This window comes from Solenopsis invicta, chromosome 13, assembly GCF_016802725.1.
Source record: "Solenopsis invicta isolate M01_SB chromosome 13, UNIL_Sinv_3.0, whole genome shotgun sequence".
Lineage (NCBI taxonomy): Eukaryota > Metazoa > Arthropoda > Insecta > Hymenoptera > Formicidae > Solenopsis > Solenopsis invicta.
The window spans coordinates 15,005,664-15,028,096 of record NC_052676.1 but is presented as its reverse complement, the minus strand read 5'-3'; the positions used below and the strand labels follow the sequence as shown (position 1 = coordinate 15,028,096).

Here is a 22,433-nt window from a genome sequence, read left to right as displayed (position 1 = left end):
CTCCCAAGGGGATCCGACGCACTCCCGGCGTCCCGGTTCGGGCGGCTGGAGCTCGACTTCGGTCGAGTTCTGGCCGCTAACTCCGGAGGGGGGTTTCCGCTCTCACGGGCGGGGACCCGTTTGGGCTGGACGGACCGCGGTGCATGCTTAGTTCGATCCCGCGATCCGTCCAAAGCCCAGACGCCGGAAAAAGTTGAGTTTTAGTGAGTATGTCGGCTAGTCAGGTCGACGAGTCTCACATACCCCGCGTTCCTGTCCCCACAGGACCGGGGACCCATAAAGGCGTTTCCCAACTATAAAAAAAAAAGGATAGGTAAGACATGGAGGGAGAAAAGAGAGACGTAACAACTTGCCCACGAGGCACAGGCAGGCCGCATCGACAGCCCAGAATGTATGGGGCAATGGGTCCACAGCGGGGGGCCCAATGACAAACATTCAGGGTGTTCCGCGTCCCTCGGTCCTATTTTGAGGCAGCAAATTTAATTGCTTTACCTCGGGATCGGACCTAGTGTTGGCTTAATAGAGCGAGGGATGATGAGTGAGGTTGAGAAATTAATCAAGTTCCTTATAATCAATCATCGATTTATTAAAAGAAAATATGAAAGATAAATATATATAAGAGAAAAAATTAATTCTATGTAAAAGTAATTTATTACAATTTAGAGCTGTTAGGGAGCGCAATTTAGTAATAATAAAAAAAAACGAAAAATCCGCAGACTCGTGATACAAAGCTCGAGGTTAACAATTACGATTATACACATTTATATATACATATATATATATATATTTTATATATATACACTACTCAAAAGAAAATAGGGAACACTTTCCAGACACCAAAAATTAGGCTATTTTCAAATGACTGTAACTCGGTGAAAAATCATCGTAGATAAAAAATAAAAAAAGCATTTTGAAGCTTGAAGATCCAACTTTAACGCTCTATCAGCAGATTTTCAAAATTCTTTTAACTTCCTTGTCTTATGCAGTAAAAAAGCACACCCTGTTTTGTTCCTTAAAATTTCGTATTTTTGACACTTTGCAGCTCGACCAACAAATTTTTTTCGAACAATTCAAGTAAAGCTTCATAAACTACAACATTTTGCCTACAAAATGCTTTTTTTAAAATTTCTCTACGATTTTTTTTGACCGAGTTACGCTACTTTGAAGCTAAACCTGCATTTTTTACAAATGATATCCGTACTCCGTGAAAAATCATCGTAGACAAAAAATCAAAAAACCATTTTAAAGCTCGAAGTTCCAGCTTTAACATGCTGTTAATGGTTTTCAAAAATTTTCTCAATTTCTTAGTACTATACCCCAAAAAAGATACACTGTTTTTTCCTTAAAATAACGTATTTTTAACAGCCTGTAGCTCAATAAAAAAATTTTTCTCGACAAATCCAATGCAAGTGCCATAAAGTATGACATTTTCTCTACAAAATGCTTTTTTTAAAGTTTTCTCTACGATTTTTTTTGACCGAGTTACAAGACTTTGAAGATATACATTTTTTACAGTACATTTTTCCGAAAAATGACGTCTACCGCCGACATTAGCATTACCCAATGTGCACCACGTGGAGGTTGTCGGTCGGATTTTTGCACATCGTGTGTGTGTGTGTGAGTGTGTGTGAGTGTGTGTGTGTGTGTGTGTGTGTGTGTGTGTGTGTGTGTGTGTGTGTGTGTATGTATGTATCACAGCAGAGATAAGGATCCCGCAGTTCGTCACTTCTGCAGTATTTAATGACTCCAAACCCTCTCTGCTGTGTGTGTATGCGCTCGCGCGCATGAGAGTTCAATAGTGTGTATTTCCTCCTCTCTGATCAATTACTGCTTGCAAGCGTTCTCGCATATTTATACATCTTGCAATACGATCTTGCGGAATGTTGTGCCAAATTTCCGTTAAAATTTCTCCCAATTCTTCTAAATTTCGCGGCTGTTCCTCGCGACGCCTTAATCGTCGTTCCATTTCATCCCAAATGTGCTCGATTGGATTTAAGTCCGGGCTATTGGCGGGATGATTTAACAGTCTAATTGCGTGTCGTTGAAAAAAACGTCGCGTTATATTCGCCATATGAGGTCGAGCGTTGTCCTGCATAAAAATAAAGTTCCGACAGGTTCGGTTAGGTTAGGTTTCGATTTAATAGCAAAACGTGTAGTCGTAGAATATCGTTGATATAACGAACACCCGTCATTGCCGGAGGTGGCAGGATCACTAGATCACTTCGTCTTGTAAGTGACATACACCCCCACACCATCACGGAACCGCCGTTGTAGGATCGTATTGGCATAACGCAATGTCGATCATAGCGTTCATTTCGTCGATGCCAAGTACGTATACGAGCATCATTGCCATAAAGGCAAAAACATGATTCGTCGGAGAAATATACATTTCTCCAATCCTGTGAACTGTAAACATATAGTCGTCTTAGTCTAAAAAAAATCTCTTTTTAGACAAAGATGACCATATGTAAACATTGCATGCTCAATACAATAAAATTTTGTTTAGTACGCCGGCGATTCTCGCAGTGTGATAAGCGACACGGAATTTTCAAAATGCCGCATAGACATTTATCGGCCGTAGAAGTTGCACGCATAATTGCGCTTTTGCAACAAGGTTTTAGTATGCGTTATGTGGCGCAAGATATTGGTGCATCTGTGTCCGTAGTGAGTAGAGCTTGGTTACGATATCAAGACACGGGAAATTACACGAGACGTGAAGGTAGTGGTCGTTCTCGATTAACGACAAATAGACAAGATCGAGCCATTGTTCGTTATGCATTAGAAAGACGAATAATTACCGCAAGAAACATTCGTAATGACATTCATTTGCGCCATGTGTGCGAACAAACAATTCGCAACCGTTTGAGAGAAGCCGGTCTTCGTTCTCGTGTTCGTGCACAAGTACCAAGACTCACACTCGTACATCGCCAAGTACGTTATCAATTTGCGCGCGATCACATAAATTGGACCGCTAGGGATTGGAGAAATGTATATTTCCCCGACGAATCACGTTTTTGCCTTTATGGCAATGATGCTCGTATACGTACTTGGCGTCGACGAAATGAACGCTATGATCGACGTTGCGTTATGCCAATACGATCCTACAACGGCGGTTCCGTGATGGTGTGGGGGTGTATATCACTTACAAGACGAAGTGATCTAGTGATCCTGCCACCTCCGGCAATGACGGGTGTTCGTTATATCAACGATATTCTACGACCACATGTTTTGCTATTAAATCGAACCTGTCGGAACTTTATTTTTATGCAGGACAACGCTCGACCTCATACGGCGAATATAACGCGACGTTTTTTTCAACGACACGCAATTAGACTGTTAAATCATCCCGCCAATAGCCCGGACTTAAATCCAATCGAGCACATTTGGGATGAAATGGAACGACGATTAAGGCGTCACGAGGAACAGCCGCGAAATTTAGAAGAATTGGGAGAAATTTTAACGGAAATTTGGCACAACATTCCGCAAGATCGTATTGCAAGATGTATAAATATGCGAGAACGCTTGCAAGCAGTAATTGATCAGAGAGGAGGAAATACACACTATTGAACTCTCATGCGCGCGAGCGCATACACACACAGCAGAGAGGGTTTGGAGTCATTAAATACTGCAGAAGTGACGAACTGCGGGGTCCTTATCTCTGCTGTGATACATACATCACACACACACACACACACACACACACACACACACACACACACACACTCACACACACACACACGATGTGCAAAAATCCGACCGACAACCTCCACGTGGTGCACATTGGGTAATGCTAATGTCGGCGGTAGACGTCATTTTTCGGAAAAATGTACTGTAAAAAATGTATATCTTCAAAGTCTTGTAACTCGGTCAAAAAAAATCGTAGAGAAAACTTTAAAAAAAGCATTTTGTAGAGAAAATGTCATACTTTATGGCACTTGCATTGGATTTGTCGAGAAAAATTTTTTTATTGAGCTACAGGCTGTTAAAAATACGTTATTTTAAGGAAAAAACAGTGTATCTTTTTTGGGGCATAGTACTAAGAAATTGAGAAAATTTTTGAAAACCATTAACAGCATGTTAAAGCTGGAACTTCGAGCTTTAAAATGGTTTTTTGATTTTTTGTCTACGATGATTTTTCACGGAGTACGGATATCATTTGTAAAAAATGCAGGTTTAGCTTCAAAGTAGTGTAACTCGGTCAAAAAAAATCGTAGAGAAATTTTAAAAAAAGCATTTTGTAGGCAAAATGTTGTAGTTTATGAAGCTTTACTTGAATTGTTCGAAAAAAATTTGTTGGTCGAGCTGCAAAGTGTCAAAAATACGAAATTTTAAGGAACAAAACAGGGTGTGCTTTTTTACTGCATAAGACAAGGAAGTTAAAAGAATTTTGAAAATCTGCTGATAGAGCGTTAAAGTTGGATCTTCAAGCTTCAAAATGCTTTTTTTATTTTTTATCTACGATGATTTTTCACCGAGTTACAGTCATTTGAAAATAGCCTAATTTTTGGTGTCTGGAAAGTGTTCCCTATTTTCTTTTGAGTAGTGTATATATTTACATTTATAATATTCTATACTAGTGTAACGAACAGGGTATTCGCACGTGTGTATGTGTGCCTATGTTGAGACTTCATTTAATACGGCGGTATTGGGGCGGAAGTGATTTAAAAATATTAATTTGGGAATTAAATAATATTTTGGATATATATGGGGGAGATACACGGGGACTGGTACATCGGGGGGAGACCGAAAAAGGAAGACACGGACCGCTTCGAGGTCAAATTCTTCGGGGCCGATAGAGAATGCGCCAGGAGGGAGTGGGGCAGAAGAGATCGGAAACATTGAGAGAATTAGCTCTAGCGATTGAAGAGGACCAGGGGCAAAATAACAACGTGGGGGAGGTGGAGGTAGCTCCTCTACGATTTCTATACTAAGCGCGGGGCTAGGAGAACTATCCTGGTCCTCGAGATCATGCGATCCGAGGATCGGAGGGGTGGAACAAGGTTGCTCCTTCTCCTCGTGGGGCCCTGCGTTTGAAAAATCCGCAGGAGGTTGGTCTTCCTCCAAATCGTGAATTTCAGGGATCGGAGATCCCTGAGAAGAGAGCGAAACAGGAGAGTCCGGGAAGATTCTATAGGTTATTTGAGAATCGGGGGAGTCGGCGTGAAGAAAATTATCCGCGGGGGAATCGGCGCGAAGAAGATTTTCTACGGGGGAGTCGGGGAGAGGAGAATTATCTAAGGGGGAGTCGGCGCTATAAAAACTATCTACGGGGGAGTGGGGGAAAAATGCGAATGGGGGAAGTCGCTCTTCTTCCGGTGCGACCGGCGAGTACGAAACAGGGGGGCAAAGTCGATTGACTTGGGCGGCAATCCGGTGGATTTCCTCCTCAATGGCTTCGAGGCGGCGGATTCGGCGATTGCGGCGATTTCGGCGGCGTTTCGCGGCTGCTCGTGACCGGTTTTTATGAACTTTGGGGACTTTATTCACTAAAATAAAAAAAATACTCCGTTTCTCTCTGTTTGGCGAAAGGTTAAAATTTAGACAATCTCTTGGGTTAACTCGAGTGGAGTTCGAGTGAAACCGAGGGAAAAGATCGGAAGTAAAAAAAAAGGTTCGACAGAATCTAAGGGGAGAGAAGGAAACGAGAATTCTTACGAGAAAATCCCTAAAAAGGAAAGGATTTAAAGATAAAGAAATTCTTTCGGATTAACTCTTACGAGTTAATCCCAAGAAACAGAAGAATTAAAAATAAAGAGATTTTTTCGGATTAACTCTTACGAGTTAATCCCAAGAAAGAAAAGAATTTAAAGATAAAGAGATTCTTTCGGATTAACTCTTACGAGTTAATCCCAAGAAAGAGAAGAATTAAAAATAAAGAGATTCTTTCGGATTAACTCTTACGAGTTAATCCCAAGAAAGAAAAGAATTTAAAGATAAAGAGATTCTTTCGGATTAACTCTTACGAGTTAATCCCAAAAAAGAGAAGAATTAAAAATAAAGAGATTCTTTCGGATTAATTCTTACGAGTTAATCCCAAGAAAGAAAAGAATAAAGGATAAAGAGAGAGAGAGAGAGAGAGAGTAAGGAGAAGAGCATGGGAAGGAAAGAGTAATAAACTTAATAAATATATTATGTTCAAAGTTAAAGTCTTTCGCACTAGAGAGAGAAAGGGTGTTCGAAGAACGAGAGCGAAACAAACGGTTGATTCGAGACTTACTGCTTGCAGATTGTAGTGTGAGTGTCGATGCAGGTGAATGCTATTCTCTCGGAGCCGCAGGGCTTCAAACTGGGCCGCACTCGGCGGGAGATGGTAGGTCCGGTCGGAGGTGTTCCGGGTGCAATGGACAATGGTCCGCAGATCCCAACCGGGGACGTTTGAACTGACACTTTTTCCTCTTGACCGAGACTTGCGCCGCGTACGAGTTTAAAGGCCGCGGATCCGAGAGTCGCAGAACTCGGGCATGCAAGATGCCACGGAACTGCGATTCGTATGAAGACGAGACTAGGCTGAACCGAACTGTACGGTCTGAAGTGAACTGTGAACTGCGTGAAGCGAACTGTACGCTCCGCTAGAAGACGCACCTATTTATACTATTTTTCATCTATGATTCCCTTTGTCCCATCGAGGGCCGTGTGCACCACTTTATTCATTAATACACCCACGTGCAATATTTACTTTTACGACTTTTTTATATTCCTCGGTAATTGTTATCCGAGAAAGCGGCAGGTTTGACAATTGAACTCTCAGAAGCATTAAATGTCAAAATATTCTTTGATTTGTTGCTATGCAGATGTCGGGCATCAGAACTCAAAGGGGTGCACACGTGCGTCTTCCAGCTCCCTGATTTTATTATCTTGGGTGTTTCCGGTATCGAGCAACGGTGTCACCTCAAATCTCCTTAATTGATGAATTTATAACTACTTAATTTGTGACATCCGGTTATTGCCGTGAGAATCACCGTATTCTTGGGATCGGGGTGAGATCACCGTCGCTCGCCCGTTAATTAGAATATCCGCTGGTTGCGAAGGAAAGAATCGTTACTCCGCAGGACGTAACAATGTATATATATATACACACACGCGCGCGCACACACACACACACATACATCTAAAAAAAATATATATATTTCTTTTTTTTAGATGTATGTGTGTGTGTGTGTGTGTGTGTGTGTGTGTGCGTGCGCGCGCGCGTGTATATACATATATATTTTTTTTCTATTGTTTATGTTTTTACAACATTGAATAAATATAATACTTATGTATATTTTTATAAAAATTTTATGGGTGACACTCTTTTGGACACAGCACGATTGGACACCAACCAATCATCTTGACTTATCTAACCAAACCAACGGAAAAACTCTAGGCATCGGCCGCTGTGAGTGGTGATGTCCAATCGTGCGGTGTCCAATCGTGCGCACCCCAAATTTTATTACCACAAAAAAGCCAGTAATTTTGCATCGTTTGGTATGTGATTATTAACATTATTTGAGCAAAACTCCGATTCTTCATATAAATTTTTTAATTTTAAGTACGTCCCAGATAGCACAAAATATTTATAAAATATTTACTAAATATTTATAATATTTATTTTAATATTTTATAAACATTTATCAAAACATTTAATAAATGTTTTTATGGCCGTAGATTGGACTGATCATAAATATTTATCATAAATGTTTCAAAAATATTTATGATTTATGATAATTATTTTGAAAATGTTTGAAATATCCGCATAAATATTATATTACATCATATAATCCCAATGAGTAAAACAATATATCTATATTTTAAAAAACAATTTTTGCAAAAAAATTTCATTCTTAGGAATTTTTTTCAGAAATTTCGAAGCGGTCACTCATCCAAGTCGCGACCAATATTTTAGAAAATATTTTAACAATATTTTTGATAAAGATTTTTATAATCTTTTTCCGTCATATGTATATAAAATATGTATAAAATATTTCTATAATATTTATAAAAAATATTTATGATAAATATTTATTAATATTTATCATAAATATTGTGTGCTATTTGGGGTGCTCCGTTTTAAACGGAAATTTCTCTGAAACTAAATATTATATACAATAATATAGAAATATTAAATTATGTGTAAAAAAATATTTATCTTAAAGAAAAAAATACCATAAGTATTTTTATAATATATATATATATTTAAATATTATAATATAAATTTACTTACTTCTTTATCAGGATACTCATTTATTATATTAATATAATTTTATACTTTTGGTATTTTATTTTTAATATAATTTGCAACTATAAAATTCACTACCTCGTCGTCGCTACTGCTACTTTCTAATATTTCATTTAAAAATATGAATTGGTTAAATTCCATTGTAACCTTTTCACACGTTACTTTGTACTAGTAACAGAAAACTGCACTGCCAAAATTGGCCGTGCAATAAATTTTGCACTCGATCAGTTTGCTTTGTGTATTCGAATAGGTACAAAGTCAGTGCTACGCTAGTGTAATGAGACAGTCATCGAACACACCATAAGGTGTGCACTATAACAATGCAATATAACTGAGGCTGTGTTCCGATATTAACTGCCAGTACTGAAAATGTATAGTATATGTGACGTGAACTATAAATTTTCAGTACTGCCAGTAAAAACGGAACACAGCCTGAATACGACGAGTGCAGTGCACCGAGCAGGGGGCGTCGATCGAACACGTTGCACTGAGAAAATTTGCACTCAGTGTACACTAGTGCAAGCAACCGAATTCGCTATTAAATAATCTCCAATAATCTCAAAGTTCCTCCTGTTGACGATTGACGACGCGTGTCCCGAGTAAGATACCAATTTAAAAAAATGGTGCGTAAATATTGCATAATTTATTTACAATATATACTTATATTATTTACATCTTATTATTTATTTATTGTTATTTATTATTTATATACTTATATAATTATTAATTTATTTATATACTTTATACAATTTTACAATGTATTATCTACACTACTCAAAAAAAAATAGGGAACACTTTCCAGACACCAAAAATTAGGCTATATTCAAATGACTGTAACTCGGTGAAAAATCATCGTAGGTAAAAAATAAAAAAGCATTTTGAAGCTTGAAGATCGAGCTTTAACGTTCTACTAGCAGATTTTCAAAATTCTTTTAACTTCTTTGTCTTACGCAGTAAAAAAGCACACCTTGTTTCGTTCGTTAAAATTTTGTATTTTTGACACTTTGCAGATCGACCAACAAATTTTTTTCGAATAATTCAAGTAAAATTTCATAAACTACAACATTTTACCTACAAAATGCTTTTTTAAAAATTTATCTACGATTTTTTTTGACCGAGTTACGCAACTTTGAAGCTAAACCTGCATTTCTTACAAATGCCCTATCCGTACTCCGTGAAAAATAATCGTAGACAAAAAATCAAAAAACCATTTTAAAGCTCGAAGTTTCAGCTTTAACATGCTATTAATGGTTTTCAAAAATTTTCTCAATTTCTTAGTACTATACCCCAAAAAAGATACAATGTTTTTTCCTTAAAATAACGTATTTTTAACAGCCTGTAGCTCAATAAAAAAATTTTTCTCGACAAATCCAATGCAAGTGCCATAAAGTATGACATTTTCTCTACAAAATGCTTTTTTTCAAAGTTTTTTCTACAATTTTTTTTGACCGAGTTACAAGACTTTGAAGATATACATTTTTTACAGTACATTTTTCCGAAAAATGACGTCTACCGCCGACATTAGCATTACCCAATGTGCACCACGTGGAGGTTGTCGATCGGATTTTTGCACATCGTGTGTGTGTGTGAATGAGTGTGTGTGTGTGTGTGTGTGTGTGTGTGTGTGTGTGTGTGTGTGTGTGTGTGTGTGTGTGTGTGTGTGTGTGTGTGTGTGTGTGTGTGTGTGTGTGTGTGTGTGTGTGTCACAGCAGAGATAAGGACCCCGCAGTTCGCCACTCCTGCAGTATTTAATGACTCCAAACCCTCTCTGCTGTGTGTGTGTGTGTGTGTGTGTGTGTGTATGCGTGCGCGCGCATGAGTGTTCAATAGTGTGTATTTCCTCCTCTCTGATCAATTACTGCTTGCAAGCGTTCTCGCATATTTATACATCTTGCAATACGATCTTGCAAGGAATGTTGTGCCAAATTTCCGTTAAAATTTCTCCCAATTCTTCTAAATTTCGCGGCTGTTCCTCGCGACGCCTTAATCGTCGTTCCATTTCATCCCAAATGTGCTCGATTGGATTTAAGTCCGGGCTATTGGCGGGATGATTTAACAGTCTAATTGCGTGTCGTTGAAAAAAACGTCGCGTTATATTCGCCGTATGAGGTCGAGCGTTGTCCTGCATAAAAATAAAGTTCCTACAAGTTCGATTTAATAGCAAAACGTGTGGTCGTAGAATATCGTTGATATAACGAACACCCGTCATTGCCGGAGGTGGCAGGATCACTAGATCACTTCGTCTTGTAAGTGATATACACCCCCACACCATCACGGAACCGCCGTTGTAGGATCGTATTGGCATAACGCAACGTCGATCATAGCGTTCATTTCGTCGACGCCAAGTACGTATACGAACATCACTGCCATAAAGGCAAAAACGTGATTCATCGGAGAAATATACATTTCTCCAATCTCTAGCGGTCCAATTTATGTGATCGCGCGCAAATTGATAACGTACTTGGCGATGTACGAGTGTGAGTCTTGGTACTTGTGCACGAACACGAGAACGAAGACCGGCTTCTCTCAAACAGTTGCGAATTGTTTGTTCGCACACATGGCGCAAATGAATGTCATCGCGAATGTTTCTTGCGGTAATTATTTGTCTTTCTAATGCATAACGAACAATGGCTCGATCTTGTCTATTTGGCGTTAATCGAGAACGACCACTACCTTCACGTCTCGTGTAATTTCCCGTGTCTTGATATCGTAACCAAGCTCTACTCACTACGGACACGGATGCACCAATATCTTGCGCCACATAACGCATACTAAAGCCTTGTTGCAAAAGCGCAATTATGCGTGCAACTTCTAGGCCGATAAATGTCTACGAGGCATTTTGAAAATTCCGTGTCGCTTATCACACTGCGAGAATCGCCGGCGACTGTAAACATATAGTCGTCTTAGTCTAAAAAAATCTCTTTTTAGACAAAGATGACCATATGTAAACATTGCATGCTCAATACAATAAAATTTTGTTTAGTACGCCGGCGCAGGACAACGCTCGACCTCATACGGCGAATATAACGTGACGTTTTTTTCAACGACAAGCAATTAGACTGTTAAATCATCCCGCCAATAGCCCGGACTTAAATCCAATCGAGCACATTTGGGATGAAATGGAACAACGATTAAGGCGTCGCGAGGAACAGCCGCGAAATTTAGAAGAATTGGGAGAAATTTTAACGGAAATTTGGCACAACATTCCGCAAGATCGTATTGCAAGATGTATAAATATGCGAGAACGCTTGCAAGCAGTAATTGATCAGAGAGGAGGAAATACACACTATTGAACACTCATGCGCGCGCACGCATACACACACACACACACACACACACAGCAGAGAGGGTTTGGAGTCATTAAATACTGCAGGAGTGGCGAACTGCGGGGTCCTTATCTCTGCTGTGATACACACACACACACACACACACACACACACACACACACACACACACACACACACACACACACACACACACACACACACACACTCACTCACACTCACTCACACACACACACGATGTGCAAAAATCCGGCCGACAACCTCCACGTGGTGCACATTGGGTAATGCTAATGTCGGCGATAGACGTCATTTTTCGGAAAAATGTACTGTAAAAAATGTATATCTTCAAAGTCTTGTAACTCGGTCAAAAAAAATTGTAGAAAAACTTTGAAAAAAAGCATTTTGTAGAGAAAATGTCATACTTTATGGCACTTGCATTGGATTTGTCGAGAAAAATTTTTTTATTGAGCTACAGGCTGTTAAAAATACGTTATTTTAAGGAAAAAACATTGTATCTTTTTTGGGGCATAGTACTAAGAAATTGAGAAAATTTTTGAAAACCATGAATAGCATGTTAAAGCTGAAACTTCGAGCTTTAAAATGGTTTTTTGATTTTTTGTCTACGATTATTTTTCACGGAGTACGGATATCATTTGTAAAAAATGCAGGTTTAGCTTCAAAGTTGCGTAACTCGGTCAAAAAAAATCGTAGATAAATTTTTAAAAAAGCATTTTGTAGGTAAAATGTTGTAGTTTATGAAATTTTACTTGAATTATTCGAAAAAAATTTGTTGGTCGATCTGCAAAGTGTCAAAAATACAAAATTTTAACGAACGAAACAAGGTGTGCTTTTTTACTGCGTAAGACAAAGAAGTTAAAAGAATTTTGAAAATCTGCTAGTAGAACGTTAAAGCTCGATCTTCAAGCTTCAAAATGCTTTTTTATTTTTTACCTACGATGATTTTTCACCGAGTTACAGTCATTTGAAAATAGCCTAATTTTTGGTGTCTGGAAAGTGTTCCCTATTTTTTTTTTGAGTAGTGTAGAATATATTATCTAGAATATTGAATGGATCCTGAGGGGTGACACTCTTGGACACAGCACGATTGGACTCCAACCAATCATCTTGACTTATCTAACCAAACCAACGGAAAAACTCTAGGCATCGGCCGCTGTGAGTGGTGGTGTCCAATCGTGCGGTGTCCAATCGTGCGCACCCCAATCCTGAGTATCTCTCTGTCTCTTTCTTAATAAATTTAAATTTCTTTTTCTAATTCTTTTTTTAATTTGCATTTTCCTCTTGCTCGATAAAAAGTAAAAGGTACTCCATTCTGAAACGATACAAAACTCCGCAAACTCGACCAAATTCGACACAGTTTGATTGAACTCGACATCAAAATACTTGCCGAGCAATGTCACGTGAGAAATGTCGGATTTCCACTATAGTGAAAAGTAGGCAATCGAGTGAGAGCTCACTTTGGGAAGGTATGATAGCGCACAGTACTATTGCACACAGCCAATCACAGCGGCTGGTGCCTAGTGATATTCTTCTGTTCAAGCGCTATGAGTGGTTGTGAATGGCTTGTGTGCAATAGTACTGTGCGCTATCGGAACCTTCCCCTCACTTTTACCATTTTCACTAGGTTTTGGAATACGCAATTGATCCCCTGGGGGTCTATCATGTAACATTTCCCCTAGGGCGGAAACGTGAAAAGTGAAAAATTTCACGTGAATTGCACGATCATGTACAGTGAGGTGCAACGATTCGCAGGGTCATAGTAGGTAGCTTGAGTTACCGACGCTGAGTCGGTAACGATAACGCACGCGCGCGCTCGGAACATGAATAATTTTATAGATCAAATGTTTTTATTATTTATGTTTATTACTTTATAAGTCTACATATTTGTGTACGAGGTGTGTTCAAAAAGTATCGCGAATTTTGAATTTTCGCGGGTTACGTATATTCGAATTTCGATCTTTTTGTGGCGTTATGTTGGTACTCATGTCTCTCACTTATGCCGACAAGCTCGGCCATTTTGAATGTTCACTTAATTGTTGACAGCTGCTTTGCTTGCACGTGTTTTGGATCGTCTTCGATTTTTACCTATTCAAAAAAATGGATCAAAGAACCTGTATCAAATTTTGTGTGAAAAACGAAATTAAGTGCGCGGATGCATTCCGAATGTTGACTGTGGCATACGGAGAAGCTACCTTGGACCGAAGCAACGTTTATCGGTGGTACAAAATGTTCTCAGAAGGCCGAGAAGATGTGAACGACGAAGAGCGTGCCGGACGCCCGAGCACTTCAACAACAGACGAAAAAATTAATGAAGTGGAGAAAATGGTATTGGCCAATCGTCGAATCACCGTTAGAGAAGTTGCTGAGGACCTAAACATATCGATTGGCTCGTGCCATTCGATTTTTATCAATGATTTGGGCATGAGACGGGTCGCCGCGAAATTCGTACCAAAATTGCTCAATTGCGACCAAAAACAGCATCGCATGAACATTGCTAATGAGATGTTGGACTCTGTCCGCGACGACCCAAATTTGCTCCAGAGGGTCATAACTGGTGACGAATCGTGGGTTTATGGTTATGACGTGGAAACCAAAGCTCAATCATCTCAATGGAAGCTGCCGCACGAACCAAGACCGAAAAAAGCGCGCCAAGTTCGGTCGAATGTGAAAGTTTTGCTGACAGTTTTCTTCGATTGCAGGGGCGTGGTGCATCATGAGTTCTTGCCACAGGGTAGAACGGTCAATAAGGAATATTACCTGCAAGTTATGCGCAATTTGCGCGAAGCAATCCGCCAGAAACGCCCGGATTTGTGGAAGAACAAAAATTGGCTTTTGCACCACGATAACGCCCCTGCTCACACATCGTTGCTTGTGCGCGACTTTTTGGCCAAAAACAACACACTAATGATGCCGCAGCCACCGTATTCCCCAGATCTGGCCCCCTGTGACTTTTTCTTGTTCCCTAAACTGAAGAGGCCCATAAAAGGACGACGTTACGCTACGCTTGACGAGATAAAGACGGCATCGAAGGAGGAGCTGAACAAGATAAAAAAAAATGATTTTTTGAAGTGCTTCAAAGATTGGAAAAACCGTTGGCACAAGTGTATAATATCTCATGGGGATTACTTTGAAGGGGACAAAATAGATATTCATGAATAAATAAATAATTTTTGAAAAAACACAAAATTCGCGATACTTTTTGAACACACCTCGTATAACTATATATAATTATGTATGAAATATTTTTACTGGAAGTGAGAAAGATAAAGAAATAAATTAATATGTCTCAGATACTTTGTTTTCAATTTTAAATATAAATTTATTTAGTTTAATGTAATTATGTTTTTGTTTCTATTGCGTATAAACAATAATATATTCATATAATTACATACGCAAAATTATTAACGCCAAAATGCAGAATAATCTCCGTTACGTTATGTTTATACCATTTGTAGATCTATCCGTATAAATTTGATTCAGTATTATGTTATTTTTTTTGCACAAACAGAGATATACATAACAACAAAGATAAACGTGTATGAGAAGGTAGGAAAGGTAAGGGAATAAGTCATTTTTTAAAATTAAAAATATATTGGTTCTTTAATATTTTCTTTTTTTTTTATTAAATATTGCATTCTTGACAAATGTTCCACCGTTAAATAATTTGGTGGTTCTGAAAAGAATTTTTAGGTGAATAGACATTTAGCGATTGTATTTTGTTTATATTCCTTTTCCATGCTAGTAAGATATGCAAGAAAGCCTGCGCAGAATCGCGCGGCGATTGTTGCATCTCTTACTAGCATGGAAAAGAAATATAAACAAAATACAATCGCTGAGCGTCTATTCATTTGTTTTAACTTCTTGTCTAATATTCATTCATTCTCGTGCAACCATGGCAAGCGATCTATTCGAACGTGGTCGCATTATCGGATTGTGGGAAGCTGGAATATGCACGCGAGAAATCGCGCGTCGAATACCATGTATTGAATCAAGTGTGCAAAAATGGATTAAACGGTGGCGGGAAGAAGGAAGAGAAGGGATGGACGACAAGCGGAAACACAACCGTGGACAGCGATCAACGACTGCCGAAGAAAATGCAGTTTTAATCAATAAGGTAGATGCTGAACCTTTTCTTCCGGTGTCGCATTCTGTAAATCAACTTGATTTACAGATATCTAATTGGACAGCGCGAAGGCGTTTACACGAAGCAAACGTGCATTGTCATTATGCCGCACGTAAAATTCCTCTAACGAGGAAACATTGCGATGATCGTGTCGCTTTTGCGCTGCATCAATTAAATACAGCTTCACCTGAAGATTGGAACAGAACTATCTGGACTGACGAGAAAGTATTTTGTTCGACGGATGATCGTCGTTTACGGGTGTGGAGACCGGAAAATTGTCGCCATGATCCCAAATATGTAGTTCCTTACGGGAGAAGTGGGCGTATCACTTGTGCTATGTGGGGGTGGATAAGTACTCATTGTCCGGGAGAATTAATCGAAGTGTCGACGCATATGGATGCTTTAGAATACGTGTATATTCTGGAGAACGTGTTGCTCCCCAGCGTTCGCAGAATATACACTGAAGAAGATATGCCGACATTTCGGTTAGTTCAAGACAATAGTGCTGTTCATACCGCCCACATAGTAAAAGAATGGTTCGCTCAACATCCAGAGATTGAAGTTCTCGATTGGCCAGCCAAATCCCCGGATCTCAATTTAATAGAAAATGTTTGGGGAATAATTGCAAATTCGTTCGGGATACTGGACATGAGAGAACTAAAGAACATCTGGTTGCTCACGCGAGGAACTCATGGGAAAATTTGAGGTGTTAGCCTCAATATTTTGCGCATTTAAATGATTCGGTAGAAAGGCGATTGCAGCAAGTGGTTGCACGGGAAGGCTACTGGACCGACTATTAGTTGGTGGCAGTATTATTTCAAACGGTTCTTTTCAGAACCACCAAATTATTTAACGGTGGAACATTTGTCAAGAATGCAATATTTAATAAAAAAAAAAGAAAATATTAAAGAACCAATATGTTTTTAATTTAAAAAAATGATTTATTCCCTTACCTTTCCTACCTTCTCATACACGTTTATCTTTGTTGTTATGTATATCTCTGTCTGTGCAAAAATAATAACATAATACTGAATCAAATTTATATGGATAGATCTACAAATGGTATAAACATAACGTAACGGAGATTATTCTGCATTTTGGCGTTAATAATTTTGCGTATGTAATTATATGAATATATTATTGTTTATACGCAATAGAAACAAAAACATAATTACATTAAACTAAATAAATTTATATTTAAAATTGAAAACAAAGTATCTGAGACATATTAATTTATTTCTTTATCTTTCTCACTTCCAGTAAAAATATTTCATACATAATTATATATAGTTATACACAAATATGTAGACTAATAAAGTAATAAACATAAATAATAAAAACATTTGATCTATAAAATTATTCATGTTCCGAGCGCGCGCGTGCGTTATCGTTACCGACTCAGCGTCGGTAACTCAAGCTACCTACTATGACCCTGCGAATCGTTGCACCTCAATGTACAGTCGTTTTCATTATAGTTGCGACACTTTTTTTGGGATGCATTTCTGAACGCGCAACTATAACGAGAGATGAGAACGACTGTAGTTGCGGAGGTTAGCGCGAAATGTCAAACGTTGGTATACAAGGTGTCGCAAATAAAATTTGGGTACCTTGGAGGAAATATAAGATAAGTATACTCGCAAATATTTTTCAAATAGATTTTTTTTTTAAATATTCGCACATTTTCCGTATTTGATCGGTTTTGGTCTAATTGAGCTTTATATATTCGTCATTACAGCAACGATGAGCTGAGATGCTTAGATGTAGTTAAATAAATTATAACTACAACAAATATAAAAAATGAAAATTTTAAATATTTGTTACAGTTATAATTATAATTTATTTAACTACATCTAAGCATCTCAGATCATCGTTGTTGTAACAACGAATTTATAAAGCGAATTTATAAAATATATATATATATATATTTTTTTTTTTTTTCTAACTTAATACATGCGTTGTTTCTAGGTGAATTAATTTGGCGTCAACAATGTGCGAAATTTAATACCAAATGGACGTAATACAGTTATTGTTATGGAAAAGACCAAACTTGAATATATTAGGCTCATGTGTCAAATGAAAATGACTGGAGCAATTTGTAGGCAGTAAGTAAATTTTCCAAAATTAAGTAGAAAGATATTGTTTGTTTTAACTATTTGTTTAATTACGTTTTCACGTTCTACGTTATTTTTATATTTTAAATCTTTCTAACTACAGGTCTATTCTTGGAAGGATTTTATGATATTATGCTTAAACGACATATTTAATGAACAAGAACTTGAACTATTGATCGGTGGCTTGCTTACTGTAAATATCTTAAAGGAGGATCTTAAAGCAAATATTGAGTATCATAAATACACTGCTACGTCTTTATAGGTACATTTTGATATTTTGTATTAGCTCAAGTTTGAAAGACTTGAATTATACCATCTTTTTTCCACTCACAGATTCAATGGTTCTGGTGTGTAGGTACATTTTGATATTTTGTATTAGCTCAAGTTTGAAAGACTTGAATTATACCATCTTTTTTCCACTCACAGATTCAATGGTTCTGGTGTGAGGTACATTTTGATATTTTGTATTAGCTCAAGTTTGAAAGACTTGAATTATACCATCTTTTTTCCACTCACAGATTCAATGGTTCTGGTGCATTGCGAGGTTTTAATCAAGCGGATTGTTCGAAGTTCTTACAATTTATCACTGGTACATCTAAAGTATCGTTACAAAGTTTTGCTGCGTTAGAAGGCATGAACGGCATACAAAAGTTCCAAATTCACAGAGAAGACAAGTTGACAGACAGGCTTTCATTTGCACATATTTGGTTAATATATGAAAAAAGAAATTGTTTTAATACCTTGTCATAAGTGTGTATAAGTTAAAATTAAATTAATATAAAATTACAAGACTAAAATTGTATTTTTTAATTGCAGTTTCAATCAACTGGATTTGCCAGTGTACGAGACGTATGATAAACTCTAAACAAATCTACTCAAGGCGACTTACGAATGCACCAAAGAATTTGGATTTGCATAAGCTTACCAGAATTTGCTCCAGTACAATTTCAATTTCAATCGATACAATTTCGCGTTCAATCGATGATATTCTAGAGACCAAACTTATGATTGGATCTTTACAGCCAGTGATAACATTCCGGACGTGCAATGGCCTATTGCTTGCAAAATTTTTAACGTACTTACAAAAATTGTTATACGCAATGCTATATGTAAAACTATCTTGTGAACGTAGCGAATCACAGTGCTCTAATTGCTATAATATTTATTATTACACTTATACGACTTTATAAATACGAAATATATATTTTCATTTTATCATACACATTAACTCTCATGTAATTAATGGACAATAATTTATTCGTTAACATATACGCTAATAAAAACGCTGATTTTAAAATGCAGTATATTACATTTCTTTTCATCCTTTTTATTTCTTACAATACATTAATTAACTATTACAGTTATGTGTATGAATTTTATCTTTAAAAGAAATCGGAGCTACCTTGTGCATCAAAGTGACTTTGGAAGAAGAGAAGCAAGATCCTGCAAACACAAATATTAAGTTACATGGTTATTATTTATGAATCATGTATGATGAATTAATAGGTAGAAAATGATAATCTTTTTTTAAAGATTTATTCTTTATTTATAAAAATGTAACTGTCAAAAAATTCAATGGCATGTATAATTCAATGTATATTTTATAATTTTTTTTTTAATTTATCAAAATAGAGCTTATAATTAAATAGACGTTAATTACTTCAATGACATATCAATGGATTAATGTTAGTATTATTACTGAATAGATTATTAATATCTATTTAATCTATAAATCTTGATACATGAGAGTTAATGTGTATGATAAAATGAAAATATATATTTCGTATTTATAAAGTCGTATAAGTGTAATAATACATATTATAGCAATTAGAGCACTGTGATTCGCTACGTTCACAAGATAGTTTTATATATAACATTGCGTATAACAATTTTTGTAAGTACGTTAAAAATTTTGCAAGCAATAGGCTATTGCACGTCCGGAATGTTATCACTGGCTGTAAAGATCCAACCATAAGTTTGGTCTCTAGAATATCATCGATTGAACGCGAAATTGTATCGATTGAAATCGAAACTGTACTGGAGCAAATTCTGGTAAGCTTATGCAAATCCAAATTCTTTGGTGCATTCGTAAGTCGCCTTGAGTAGATTTGTTTAGAGTTTATCATACGTCTCGTACACTGGCAAATCCAGTTGATTGAAACTGCAATTAAAAAATACAATTTTAGTCTTGTAATTTTATATTAATTTAATTTTAACTTATACACACATATGACAAGGTATTAAAACAATTTCTTTTTTCATATATTAACCAAATATGTGCAAATGAAAGCCTATCTGTCAACTTGTCTTCTCTGTGAATTTGGAACTTTTGTATGCCGTTCATGCCTTCTAACGCAGCAAAACTTTGTAACGGCACTTTAGATGTACCAGTGATAAATTGTAAGAACTTCGAACAATCCGCTTGATTAAAACCTTGCAATGCACCAGAACCATTGAATCTGTGAGTGGAAAAAAGATGGTATAATTCAAGTCTTTCAAACTTGAGCTAATACAAAATATCAAAATGTACCTACACACCAGAACCATTGAATCTGTGAGTGGAAAAAAGATGGTATAATTCAAGTCTTTCAAACTTGAGCTAATACAAAATATCAAAATGTACCTATAAAGACGTAGCAGTGTATTTATGATACTCAATATTTGCTTTAAGATCCTCCTTTAAGATATTTACAGTAAGCAAGCTACCGATCAATAGTTCAAGTTCTTGTTCATTAAATATGTCGTTTAAGCATAATATCATAAAATCCTTCCAAGAATAGACCTGTAGTTAGAAAGATTTAAAATATAAAAATAACGTAGAACGTGAAAACGTAATTAAACAAATAGTTAAAACAAACAATATCTTTCTACTTAATTTTGGAAAATTTACTTACTGCTTACAAATTGCTCCAGTCATTTTCATTTGACACATGAGCCTAATATATTCAAGTTTGGTCTTTTCCATAACAATAACTGTATTACGTCCATTTGGTATTAAATTTCGCACATTGTTGACGCCAAATTAATTCACCTAGAAACAACGCATGTATTAAGTTAGAAAAAAAATATATATATATATATATATTTTATAAATTCGCTTTATAAATTCGTTGTTACAACGATGATCTGGGATGCTTAGATGTAGTTAAATAAATTATAATTATAACTGTAACAAATATTTAAAATTTTCATTTTTTATATTTGTTGTAGTTATAATTTATTTAACTACATCTAAGCATCTCAGCTCATCGTTGCTGTAATGACGAATATATAAAGCTCAATTAGACCAAAACCGATCAAATACGGAAAATGTGCGAATATTTTTTATAAACTCTATTTGAAAAATATTTGCGAGTATATCTTATATTTCCTCCAAGGTACCCAAATTTTATTTGCGACACCTTGTATACCAACGTTTGACATTTCGCGCTAACCTCCGGAACTACAGTCGTTCTCATCTCTCGTTATAGTTGCGCGTTCAGAAATGCATCCCAAAAAAAGTGTCGCAACTATAATGAAAACGACTGTACAGTCGCTTTCATTATAGTTGCGACACTTTTTTTTAGATGCATTTCTGAACGCGCAACTATAACGAGAGATGAGAACGACTGTAATTGCGGAGGTTAGCGCGAAATGTCAAACGTTGATATACAAGGTGTCACAAAGAAAATTTGGGCACCTTGGAGGAAATATAAGATAAGTATACTCGCAAATATTTTTCAAATAGAGTTTATAAAAAAATATTCGCACATTTTTCGTATAGGATCGGCTTTGGTCTAATTGAGCTTTATATATTCGTCATTACAGCAACGATGAGCTGAGATGCTTAGATGTAGTTAAATAAATTATAACTACAATAAATATAAAAAATTAAAATTTTAAATATTTGTTACAGTTATAATTATAATTTATTTAACTACATCTAAGCATCTCAGATCATCGTTGTTGTAACAACGAATTTATAAAGCTCAATTAGACCAAAGTCGATACGGAAAATGTGTTATTTATTAATTAAAGCTAACTTTTTCTTATTTTTAGAAGAAGTAGAAGATACAAGGATGATATTGAAAGAAAGGTAAATAAGATTTTAGTTTAATTACGTAAGACGTAAGAAAAATTTTGTAATAAATATACAATTTATTATTTGCATAGGTATCACTTTCTGGTCCATTGATGCAACAAGCACGCAACATTTTGAAACAGATGGATGGTAAAGTGATGAAGAATGAATTTGATATTCAAATTCTTGATTTATTGGCGAGTTCTTGGCCAGACAGACTACCAGTTGAGAAAAGCTGGAACTATTGAAGGTAATATTATTTTAAAGTATGCGGCTCTTTATATTTTATTATAATATTTATCTATTGCATTATTTCTTAAAAGGATATGAAGACTGGTTTATATAAAAGGATATGAAGAAGGGAAAGCTATCTTACTCACGAAAATGTCTTTGGAAGAAGGGAAGCCAGATCCTGTCACATAGAGGATAAAATATTCGTTGCACCACCGAACTTATGACAAGTGATTTATTTATTCCAATTATGTTTGTACCCATTGCTTGTGCGACGGCATTGAAAATATTACATTCTCCATGGTGGTAAAAAATGATTATTTCAGTGTAATTTTTAGCTTTATATATGTATACATAAATCTTTTCCATAACAATAACTGTATTACGT

The 22,433-nt window shown here is 36.5% G+C and overlaps 2 protein-coding genes across 9 annotated transcripts; one reads left to right on the top strand and one right to left on the bottom strand.

Moving 5' to 3' along the window:
- Positions 1-17,738: 17,738 nt before the first annotated feature.
- LOC120359427 (E3 ubiquitin-protein ligase HUWE1-like) lies at positions 17,739-18,974 on the top strand. Of its 4 annotated transcripts, XR_005576197.1 has the most exons (5): positions 17,739-18,016; positions 18,088-18,105; positions 18,181-18,201; positions 18,273-18,461; positions 18,571-18,974. XR_005576197.1 is itself a non-coding variant. In XM_039456845.1 (4 exons), the coding sequence occupies exons 2-4, from the start codon at positions 18,093-18,095 to the stop codon at positions 18,617-18,619; spliced, it is 255 nt and encodes an 84-aa protein (XP_039312779.1). In that variant the 5' UTR covers positions 17,761-18,016; positions 18,088-18,092; the 3' UTR covers positions 18,620-18,974. The 4 variants fall into 4 exon arrangements, 1 of the variants encoding a protein (XP_039312779.1); XR_005576198.1 differs by lacking the exon at positions 18,181-18,201 and having other exon boundaries at positions 17,742-18,016; XM_039456845.1 differs by lacking the exon at positions 18,181-18,201 and having other exon boundaries at positions 17,761-18,016; positions 18,088-18,109.
- Positions 18,975-19,457: 483 nt separating this feature from the next.
- Positions 19,458-20,792, bottom strand: LOC120359425 (E3 ubiquitin-protein ligase HUWE1-like). 5 transcript variants are annotated; one of them, XM_039456841.1, is made up of 4 exons: positions 20,649-20,780; positions 20,289-20,306; positions 20,025-20,213; positions 19,458-19,915 (listed from the first exon to the last, which is right to left on the bottom strand). In XM_039456841.1, the coding sequence occupies exons 1-4, from the start codon at positions 20,717-20,719 to the stop codon at positions 19,867-19,869; spliced, it is 327 nt and encodes a 108-aa protein (XP_039312775.1). In that variant the 5' UTR covers positions 20,720-20,780; the 3' UTR covers positions 19,458-19,866. The 5 variants fall into 5 exon arrangements, 2 of the variants coding, with proteins under 2 accessions (XP_039312775.1, XP_039312776.1); XR_005576189.1 differs by lacking the exon at positions 19,458-19,915 and adding an exon at positions 20,378-20,536 and having other exon boundaries at positions 20,090-20,213; positions 20,649-20,792; XM_039456842.1 differs by lacking the exon at positions 20,289-20,306 and having other exon boundaries at positions 20,649-20,790.
- Positions 20,793-22,433: the final 1,641 nt, after the last annotated feature.

Bases quoted from the DNA above. Each gene is read 5' to 3' on its own strand.
- LOC120359427 (XM_039456845.1), top strand. The intron at 18,462-18,570 runs GTTAATATATGA...TTTTAATTGCAG, and splicing joins CTTTCATTTGCACATATTTG to TTTCAATCAACTGGATTTGC.
- LOC120359425 (XM_039456841.1), bottom strand. From the start codon at position 20,719: ATGGAAAAGACCAAACTTGAATATATTAGGCTCATGTGTCAAATGAAA. The intron at 19,916-20,024 runs GTTAATATATGA...TTTTAATTGCAG, and splicing joins CTTTCATTTGCACATATTTG to TTTCAATCAACTGGATTTGC.